Source organism: Eretmochelys imbricata, chromosome 12, assembly GCF_965152235.1.
Source record: "Eretmochelys imbricata isolate rEreImb1 chromosome 12, rEreImb1.hap1, whole genome shotgun sequence".
NCBI classification, from domain to species: domain Eukaryota; kingdom Metazoa; phylum Chordata; order Testudines; family Cheloniidae; genus Eretmochelys; species Eretmochelys imbricata.
The window spans coordinates 32,336,417-32,347,560 of NC_135583.1; the positions used below are offsets into that span (position 1 = coordinate 32,336,417).

Consider the following 11,144-nt stretch of genomic DNA (forward strand, 5'->3'; position numbering starts at 1 on the left):
TTGGTTTTTTTATTTGGTTTGATTGTTCTGCTTTTGCTTGGTTGGTTTTTCGGAATGGATGGTGGGGAGAGGGTTGATTTTGTTGTTGTTCTGTACTGGGTTTTTGGTGGTGGTATTTGTTGGGTTTGTTTGGGAGGGTGCTGGGGGTGGTTTTTGGTTGGGTTTGTTTGGGAGGATGCTGGGGGTGGTTTTTGGTTGGGTTGGGGGGGGGGGACTTTTCTCTGAGTTGGTTGGGTGTGTTTGTTTTGTTATGTGGCTGGGTTTGTTTGCGGACATCCTGATCCTGGTTTGTGTTTGGAGTAATGGGGTTTGTTAGTTTGTTTGTTGGGGGAAGGGGGCGGTTGCCAGGGACGTGCCAGAGCCCCGCCTCTGGCGCTAGCCTGGGAGCGGGTTGGCGCGGAGCGGGCAGGGGGCGGGGCTGTTCCTCCTCCTCCTCCACCCCGCAGCTCCCCCACTTCCGCTCCCAGCCGCACTTCCGGGCCAGCCCCATAGCAACCGTTGCGAGGAGGGAGTCTAGGTCTCACGCTGGTGACTCCTCCTGCGCGTCCCTGGCCATGGTAACGGGGCCTCCCCCCGGGGGGAGCGGTGCATGGGGGGCGCTGGGCAGCCGCAGTTTCAGGGGGCGTGGGAGGCACTGAGCAGCACTGTGGGGGGAGCACTGGGCAGCGCTCGGGGGGGAGGGGGTCACTAGGCAGCACTTTGCGGGGTACAGCGGCCATCGGCACACACACTGTTACACAGCGCGGAGCGGTCTTTTTTCTCCATTTCCCCATGGGGCGTGCACTCCTAGATCCCCTTCCTGTGGGTGAGGAAAGCCCCACTGAGTCTGTGGTACCTGACCCCTCTGCCAAACTAGAGCCCCTTTCGGATGCCATTGCCCCTGAAGGGCACCTGCAGTGGGATGCTGCCTGCCTGCTCCTCTCTAGCCGCTGCCTAGGTAAATGCTGCTGGGCACATCCTCCTGTTTTGGCAAGCAGCACTTTTCTGCAGGGATGAAAACCAAGAGGCATAGTCAGTCCTCACATGGGTGTAAATGAGGGGCGGGGAGGGATACCCTCACATACACACATTTTGATGAGAGGGCTGGGACACAGCTGAGTATAAGACTGTTAATTTTCTTTACTTCTGTGATTTCATTTTTTTTTTATAGGCAGAAGTAGAGGAAACGCTAAAGAGGATTCAGGCACACAAAGGGGTTATTGGAACTATTGTTGTAAATGCAGAAGGTAAATATACTGCATTTATAAATCCAAAAATAAACTTCATAGAGGCACTGGATGTAACCACTTACATCATTGCAATATATCCTGTGTTATTAAACAATGTAACCACTTTACAATATTTTGCAAAAATGTAATCATTATAGGTTAAACTTTCAAAAATGCACACTCAAAACTGATGCATGCAGACCTTGATTTGTGCAGCAAAAATGCACACAGTTCTGTAAATCTGACCTTATATTTTTAATATGCTGCAGCTTCTTTAATTCAAGATACTGAAAGCTAGAAACATGGCAAATTCTGGAATTTTGTGAATTAGGAATTAAGTGGAGAAACAATTGTTAAAAATGCATCACATTTTGTTGTTTTTGTCAACTGTAGTTCTATTTTTATAATACTTCGTAGTCTGCTAGTAAATATTAATATATGTGTTGTTATTGCTGTGTTGGTCCCAGGATATTAGAGAGATGAGGTGGGTAAGATAGTAGCTTTTATTGGAGAAGCTTTCGAGCTTGCACAGATCTTTTCTTCAGATCTGAGAAATTTAATAATTATAGTCTGAGACCTTGCTACAGCATCTGCCATTAAGTCTTGCTGAGAGTTGGTCAGAGACCACCATTTTTACATGGCTTTTTAAAGTGTGCTGTTTAGCCAAATGTGGGTTAGCAAAATTCAACCATATGATGTAGAGTTGAAAGGCCAGACTTACAGTACTGGATGGTTGACCCTTTGCATAGCTCAGAAGGTGAAGAGGAGTATACAGCCCGTCCTAGAATCATTCCTCTGTTTCATACCAACTCGATTAGAAACTCACTTTCTCCCCATTCTCCCCCACCCCCACAGAAAAAAAACAAAAACACTGGGAGAAAAATATCCCACAGCCAAAATTTAGGCTTAGCCTGCTGGGCAACAGCCTCCGGGCTGCTCTAACTTCAGCCATTTCAGAGGTCTTCAAGTGTCTCCTGGGGTCATCAGGGATTTGGTGGAAATAGTGACTCCTGTGTTATGCCACCTGGCCCTTGGCCATAACCCTTAAGTAGAGGGCTGCAAGTTGGGATGAATGGGGCGTGGCATGTAGTCAAATATGTCAGTCCTGTGCTCCTGGAGGAATCCCCAGTTGTTCACTTAAGCCTGTTTGTGGGGCCAAGGTTCTGACCCAGAATATTTTTATTCTAATCTCTCCTCTCCCCTCTTCCCCCCAGTAAAAACACTGCATTAAATAGTTGCATATATTGTGGTAAAGCTCTGACAATCCCTTATCACTTTCACAATCCAAATAAACCCAGTATCTATCTGTTGTCCTAGTAGCAGTTCAACAACAGAAGGGAGAAAAACCAAGAGGGAATTATAAGTGTTCTTTCAGAGGTTGGTAAGTCTAGATAATTAATTTACATGCCTGGCCAGGTCAAAAATGGTTCACCGGGTCACAGAATAGCTGTTGCAGGTCAAAAGAGAAATTTGTGCACTGACATTAACAGTAATTGAAGAATTGTATTGTGCCCATTCATATTTGTGTCTTTCTATTAACTGTTGTTTACTCGCTTGATGGTACAACTTGGTTTTAGGACAATTGTTTAAAAATAATAGTATGTGACTTGGTCCAGTGAGCAATTATGCCGTGACTAATTTGCACACTTAAACTATGGACAAAACCAACCATTTAAATGGTGATGGAAGAATCACTGATCAGTGTTTGGAATTTGGAGATTGTTAATTGATTGTTTTAGTTTTTTCTTCTTGTAGAAGAACAAATGAAACATCAATCTGTAATATTTGAATAGGAAAATAACGCCAGTATTTTTAAAACTTTGTTAATGTCAAGAGCAGTGATGCTTAAAATGTTGCCTACTTTATGCAAACAATATTTTTCTCATTTTTGTTGTCTTAAATTTTTAGAGGAAGAATGTTTTCTTTATTCAGATTATGGAAATTTGAGTTTCTACTTTGTCTTTTTAAATATTGTGACACTTGTTTGCATGAAAGAAAGCACATTTCTCAGCACAGGTTCATTGACATAATAAAAGTACAGTATGCTTTCTCTCACAGATCTGCTAATGCACCTCCATCTTCACCTACACTTTTAGGCAGGTTTCAGAGTAACAGCCGTGTTAGTCTGTATTCGAAAAAAGAAAAGGAGTACTTGTGGCACCTTAGAGACTAACCAATTTATTTGAGCATAAGCTTTCGTGAGCTACAGCTCACTTCATCGGATGCATACTATGGAAAGTGTAGAAGAGCTTATTATATACACACACAAAGCATGAAAAAATACCTCCTCCCACCCCACTCTCCTGCTGGTAATAGCTTATCTAAAGTGATCACTCTCCTTACAATGTGTATGATAATCAAGGTGGGCCATTTCCAACACAAATCCAGGTTTTCTCACCCACCCCCCACCCCCCGCGCACACACAAACTCACTCTCCTGCTGGTAATAGCTTATCCAAAGGCACCACTCTCCTTACATTGTGTATGATAATCAAGGTGGGCCATTTCCAGCACAAATCCAGGGTTTAACAAGAACGTCGGGGGGGGGAGGTAGGAAAAAACAAGGGGAAATAGGCTACCTTGCATAATGATTAAGCCACTCCCAGTCTCTATTCAAGCCTAAGTTAATTGTATCCAATTTGCAAATGAATTCCAATTCAGCAGTTTCTCGCTGGAGTCTGGATTTGAAGTTTTTTTGTTGTAAAATAGCGACTTTCATGTCTGTAATCGCGTGACCAGAGAGATTGAAGTGTTCTCCTACTGGTTGATGAATGTTATAATTCTTGACATCTGATTTGTGAAAGCCGGACCACACCACACGATCCATCGTCTACAGCCAAGCTCTACGATACAACCGCATTTGCTCCAACCCCTCAGACAGAGACAAACACCTACAAGATCTCTATCAAGCATCTTACAACTACAATACCCACCTGCGGAAGTGAAGAAACAGATTGATAGAGCCAGAAGAGTTCCCAGAAGTCACCTACTACAGGACAGGCCTAACAAAGAAAATAACAGAACGCCACTAGCCGTCACCTTCAGCCCCCAACTAAAACCACTCCAACGCATTATTAAGGATCTACAACCTATCCTGAAGGATGACCGAACACTCTCACAAATCTTGGGAGACAGGCCAGTCCTTGCCTACAGACAGCCCCCCAACCTGAAGCAAATACTCACCAGCAGCCACATACCACACAACAGAACCACTAACCCAGGAATCTATCCTTGCAACAAAGCCCGTTGCCAACTGTGCCCACATATCTATTCAGGGGACACCATCACAGGGCCTAATCACATCAGCCACACTATCAGAGGCTCGTTCACCTGCACATCCACCAATGTGATATATGCCATCACGTGCCAGCAATGCCCCTCTGCCATGTACATTGGTCAAACTGGACAGTCTCTACGTAAAAGAGTAAATGGACACAAATCAGATGTCAAGAAATGGCCCAACTTGATTATCATACACATTGTAAGGAGAGTGATCACTTTAGATAAGCTATTACCAGCAGGAGAGTGGGGTGGGAGGAGGTATTTTTTCATGCTTTGTGTGTGTATATAGTAAGATCTTCTACACTTTCCATAGTATGCATCCGATGAAGTGAGCTGTAGCTCACGAAAGCTTATGCTCAAATAAATTGGTTAGTCTCTAAGGTGCCACAAGTACTCCTTTTCTTTTTACACTTTTAGGCAGGCTCTTATGTCATTGTTTAGAGGTTATCCTGGTTGTAGTATCTTTAAAGATGAACAGAGTACAATCATCATCAGATTTCTGTTCTTGAGCCTCCGTTTCCTTGCACAGGCAGGTCAGAACCTTTTATATGTCTGGTTTGACCCACTGGGGCCCTGACAGCTGAGCAGGAGGTCCTCCCTGTGTTCTGTTCCAACTGCTATCTCCTCACCTCCCTCTAGAATCTTTTCAGGCCAAGTCAGTCAAGGATCTTCTAGGACATGTGCATTTGCTTCAGAGATGTTGCATCCACTTATACTGGGGACAAATATAAGAAACTTGCTCTTAAACCGTGGGCATATCCAAGATACGAGAAAGCTAGAGTGACCAGGCCACTGCCTTTCAAGAAAGTCAGGTGCGTGACTGCATGCCTGATTTGTGTAACTGGTTCCCCAACTGTCCAGAATCACCATTTGCATGTACAGTTACCTGAAAATTTGCCCACACAAATTAAATGTACTTCTTTAAAATAAATATACAGTCATTTTTCATGTCCCTGGATGGAAAGGAACAGATTTTCAAACAAGTTAGTCACACAATATTTGTGTGACTAACTTGTTTGAAAATCTGTTCCTTTCCATCCAGGGACATGAAAAAGGACTATATTTATTTTAAAGATGTCAGTATTTGAAGTCAGAAGGCCAATTTGAATTGGTGGTCCAATAGCCACTTTATTTTTTATTTTATTTTTGCCAGGTGTCTACATTTTTCTAAAGAGATTAAAGTGTCTATATTTAAACAAACTGTTTTAATCCTTTTTTTAAAGTGGTTAACAATGTAAATAAAATGGTGATAACATTCCTGAAACAAGCACATAACATTGAACATCCTGTTAAAATAATATGTAGTAGAGTTAATTTAAGAAAAGAGTACAGTTTGTTACACCTGATAGAGCTGTATTCAATTGTTTGAATTGAAAATGTTTCCAGATTGATTCTGTCTTTCACACATATAAGATCACTAGTTTAAAAATTGTCTGCCTTGGTGGTTTCTCTGTTAATTTCCAGTTTGTCCCACAAACTGAGCATCAGTTCCTTTTAATCTAGGGAAGTCACTAATGTCAACCATTAATTTTCAAGTTATTTGTGGCCAGACATTTCACTTTATTTACACCTTTAGAGGCTGACAGATTTTATTAAAGATGCTGAGTTTGTTGGAATGGTCATTGGGTTTCGAGATCATATAAACTTGATATTTTTATCCATTGCTGCTTTTTAAGTGACGGTTGTGATTATTAAGTGACAATATGTGATTATGCAGATGTTCTCTCACTAATGTAGTGCCTGGGAGCACCTGTCTTTGTCCTTATTAAATCCCTATTTCCAAATTTGCCTGAGTTCAGTTTCAACATACTAAGGTTTCATAGATATGAGAGACAGAATATATTTATTAGGTCATCTGGTTGTATCCCCTTGCAGTGAACGATTATCCTTGAACAGGATAATCAAAAATTGAGAGCATTTTGGGTTTAAGTTGCTCAAATAATGCTTTTCTAAAGAGATTATGGAATAGTTTAAGTTCTTAGGAACTTTTTCCAAATAGTTGTTCTCCGTGTTCCCTTGATCACTTTCATCCCATTATTCCCTTTTGTATTTCACTTCTTTCTTCATATATTGCCCTTCAAATATATTTGAAAGTTGTTGTATTCCTTCAATACTTTTTTAGCCAAAATTTACAATGTTCATATTTTTAATCTTTCCTCAAATCAATCACTCCTGCCTCTTAAATTTTAGTTGCTCCTTTCTAGATTATTTACAATGTCAAAATGTTTTGTGGCATTGGGATATGCAAAATTCTACCCATTATTTAGGAGCTGTACCATCATCAGTGTGTAAATAGGGAATATTGTCTCACGGGCTTGTAACGTCGTGCCTCTGTAATCAGTCCAAAAGCAAGGTAGCTTTTATAAGTGAAGCAAAAATATTAAGCCCTAATAGTTTTGAGTTTTGCAGTTAAACCATAATTGTAAAGACGACATCTTTTGTTCTGACTGCATAGTCTATCAATATGGAAATTATTATTTGACAGAAGATTACAGTTAATTCATCAAAATGGATGTTGATGTTACATTGCCAGACTTTTAGTAGAAGCCTGGATCCATATATTGTCAACCATTCATCATATTTTGGATCCATATAATGTGGATTATCTATTATCAGCATGTTGTATTGCAATTTTAAAAGAGCTGTTCTAGAAGGTGCAATATGCTCACCAAATGCAAATACACCATTTTACAGTTTCCTTTGGTATTTGACAGAGATTCGAAATTTATAATCATATTCCATGATTAAACATGTAAAATGCTTACTAAATACAGTTGGCTAAAATGATTGTTAGATGGTTGTATTTAAAATACACATAGTGGAAATATGTAAAAAGCAGCAACATTTAATGTAATCTTAAACAGATGAATCAATGAAACTTGTAAGTACTACAAGCTAGATTTTTAAAGGTATTTTGGTGTCTAAAGATGTAGACAGACACCTAGTGAGATTTTTCAGAAGCTCCTAGACATCCTACTGCCATTGACTTCAGGTTCAGAGATCCTTTTAGAAATTTGGCTGTATATATTAGTAAGGCTAATCTTTTGTCACAGTTATTTTTAGTCAGTCAGGGACAGGTCACAGGCTGACTAAAAAAAAAAAAATCACGAAGCCAGTGACCTGTCCCTGACTTTGACTAAAAATATCCATGACAAAACAGGGAGCTCAACTGCGGGGTCCACACAGTCCCACAGAGGCTGGGCAGCTGCAGGGTCCCGCTCTGAGCTCCCGGGGGTGGGGGGGCACTGTCCACAGCGACCGGGAGCTTTCAGGGTCCCCCTGATGCCCGCATTGCTCAGAGCTCTCGGGTACCCCCCACCAGGCAGCAGAGGTACCCCGCAGTTCCCCACCACCGCAGGCCGCTGGGGCTAAATTCACAGAGGTCGTTGGAAGTCACAGATTCTGTGACTTCCGCAACCTCTGTAAAAAAAAAAAAAAAAAAATTGTAGCCTTATGTATTAGTATTAAGCAATGTAGCTGTTTTTCCTTTCCAATATAAAACCTAAAATATAATGGAAAAAAATCTATCTTGTTCTGTTTGCCGCTTTGTTAATGTGACAGACAGTAAAAGATTTTAATAATAAAATTGCTTTAATGTGCCTGTTTGTTTGCAGGAATTCCAATCAGAACAACCCTAGATAACTCTACAACAGTACAATATGCAGGTCTTCTTCATCAGCTCACAATGAAAGCGAGGAGCACAGTGAGAGATATAGATCCTCAGAACGATCTAACTTTTCTTCGGATCAGATCAAAGAAACATGAAATCATGGTAGCCCCAGGTAATTTATTTCAGAGTGGTAGCCGTGTTAGTCTGTATCAGCAAAAACAATGAGGAGTACTTGTGGCACCTTAGAGACTAACAAATTTATTTGGGCATAAGCTTTTGTGGGCTAAAACCTATTTCATCAGATGCATGGAGTGGAAAATACTTCCTTCTGTATTTTCCACTCCATGCATCTGATGAAGTGGGTTTTAGCCCACAAAAGTTTATGCCCAAATAAATGTTAGTCTCTAAAGTGCCACAAGTGCTCCTTGTTGTTTTTCCAGGTAATTTAAGATTTCTATTCCTAAAATATTGTTAAAATTTTGTGTGTTTCTCAATGCACAAAGCTACTGTAGAACATGTATATAATATATGAAAACAAAAATATAAGACATAACGTCTTGCTTTTGCTCTAAGTCCTTTACATTTGGATAGGATGCACACAATATTGTTCACTTCTATTGTCTACATAGACAGCTACACTAGTATCTTGATGCATAAGAATTATAGTATACAAGACTTGAGGCAAGAAGATAAGACCAGATCTTACAGAAATGTAGTGCTGGAAGGGACCTTAAGAAGTCATCAAGTCTAGCCTCCTGCACTTAGGCTGGACCAAGTATCCCTGACAACTGTTTGTCCAACCTGTTCTTAAAAACCTCCACTGACTGGGATTCCCATACCTCCCTTGGAAGTCTATTCCAGAGCTTAACTACCCTTATAATTATATAGTTTTTCCTAGTAGCTAACCTAAATCTCCCTGGCTGCAAATTAAGCCCATTACTTCTGTCCTATCTTCAGTGGACATGGATAAATATCACTGATTCTTCCCTTTATAACAACCTTTAACACATTTTGAAGACTTATCAGTTCTCCCCTCAGTCTTCTTTGCTCACGCCTAAACATGACCAATTTTAACCTTGCCTCGTAGGTCAGATTTTCTAAACAATTTATGATTTTTTTTCTTTCCCCTGGACTTTCTTCAATTTGTTCACATCTTTCTAAGCTGTGGTGCTCAGAACTGGACACAGTACTATAGTGGAAGCTTCACCAATGCTCAGTAGAATGGGACAGTCACCTCATACATCTTATTTTCAACACTCTTATTGGAGCTAATAAGCTTTTAGTAAACATGGCAAACGTGTTCACTTTTTTTCACAACAAATACCAAACAAACAACTAATGATCATCCATCGATTGTTGTTTCTAAGAACAGATTTTTCACTTGATACTGTACTGTATGTACCAAGCTTCTCATTGCTCATAAGAGGGTTTCTTTTACAATATAGCAGGTAATGGATCAGACAGGTGGTATTAGCACCATTAATATAACAATTACGATTGAATTACTTACTTGTCAATAAGAGAAACTTATGTATTTGTCTTGTTCATCTTAAGTACAAATATTTTGTATTTGCTTTGGGTTGTTTCCCCTAATTAATATGGATAAGGGGCCAGATTCTTAGCTATGGCCAAGGAGCATACACTACAAATTGAGGCAGCCAGGATGGGGAGTGCAAAGGTGCTGTGATTTTTGGGGGCGTGCTAGACTGGTACCCCATCATATATTATGCTGGCTGCCAACAACTCCAATGGGTAAAAAAATATCAGATGAGAATGTGTAGGGTATCAAGAAGACCCAACTATGCCCCTAATGTCAGTAGGGAGGGAGGTGGCATTGGATTCACTATACTTGTCCCACCATAATACCCTTTCCCTGAAGTAATCCTTACAATGCCAGATATACTGATTCTGTCATCAGATTCCACCAGCAGCACAGTGCAAAGTGGCTGCACTGATGCCACTGATCTCACTGTTCCTACTAGAACTCATAAATAACTCCAGTGAAGACAATGCAGTTACATTTGTGTAAAACCAGTATTAGCAGAATTGGGCCCTATTACTTTAAGTGATAGCAATTAGTCGACAGTTAATAGTAAAAGACTGAAATCATTTTTGTCAAGCATGTTTTAGGGTTTAAATGCAAAAGTTTGATTTATTCCTATCTTAACAGAAATAAAGAAATCAATCAGGGCAAACTACTAGTAAACCAGTAGACGTTAATATTTCTGTAATATTTTAACTTAAATGTTCTCTTTTCTCGATGATTTTGATTAAAATATTCTTGTATCTCTTCACAGATAAGGAGTATCTTCTGATTGTTATTCAGAATCCATGTGAATAGATTTGCTGCAACAATATTTTGAGACACTGATGCAGCTGTACTTTTTAAAGTAATTAATAATCCTTTATTGATATTTAATTTTAAACATACCACTGAGTTCTTACTTAATGTATGTAACTTGTCATTGCTGAAACTTTTCCAAGCTAATATTCTCAGTTGTAGCTGTACTTTAACTTATGCTTGAGCAAAACAAACATTGTATGTGTAGATAAATATTCAGAAGAGCCACAATAGAACAAAATGTTTAAAAAAACTTTTGTTAATGGATTTTCTGGCTAATTCTTATAACGAAAGAATTCTCTTTTACATCACAAGTTCAGATTTTTTTTTTTAAAGCAGGAATCACATTTCATTTAAATTAGTAACTTGTGTATGTACTTGTAACTGTGCCCATGTAAACTCAAGAATACAGGATTAAATAGTGTTACTCCTCTCAGTTCCATTGGAGTAAAGAGGACTGTGTTCTGCCTCTGTAACTTCTGCATTTTGATCATTCTAAAGAATTAGATTTACTTCCACCTTATGCTGTCTTAAGTACCCTTCAGTTTCTAATGAACAAATGAATCACAACAGCTTTAGTTAAATATTTTAAAGCTAATGCTGAAGAAAGGTCCAGATGGAGAGAAGGGCCCTTCCACCTTAAATTAATGCAAAACTGTTGTTAATTTGTGTTTACTGGCCATTCTAAATAGTGCCTCTAAGTA

At 39.7% G+C, this 11,144-nt stretch overlaps 1 protein-coding gene across 2 annotated transcripts; it reads left to right on the forward strand.

Moving 5' to 3' along the window:
* Positions 1-474: 474 nt before the first annotated feature.
* On the forward strand, positions 475-10,876 carry DYNLRB2 (dynein light chain roadblock-type 2). Of its 2 annotated transcripts, none has more exons than XM_077831007.1 (4): positions 475-557; positions 1,151-1,226; positions 8,104-8,271; positions 10,397-10,876. In XM_077831007.1, exons 1-4 carry the CDS (start codon positions 555-557, stop codon positions 10,438-10,440), a joined length of 291 nt encoding a protein of 96 aa, XP_077687133.1. In that variant the 5' UTR covers positions 475-554; the 3' UTR covers positions 10,441-10,876. The 2 variants fall into 2 exon arrangements, with proteins under 2 accessions (XP_077687133.1, XP_077687134.1); XM_077831008.1 differs by lacking the exon at positions 475-557 and adding an exon at positions 2,529-2,589 and having other exon boundaries at positions 1,162-1,226.
* The last annotated feature ends 268 nt before the right edge of the window (positions 10,877-11,144 follow it).

Excerpts from the sequence above, each read along its gene's own strand:
- DYNLRB2 (XM_077831007.1), top strand. Across the intron at positions 1,227-8,103 it reads TATTGTTGTAAATGCAGAAG|GAATTCCAATCAGAACAACC; the intron begins GTAAATATACTG and ends GTTTGTTTGCAG. Across the intron at positions 8,272-10,396 it reads TGAAATCATGGTAGCCCCAG|ATAAGGAGTATCTTCTGATT; the intron begins GTAATTTATTTC and ends ATCTCTTCACAG.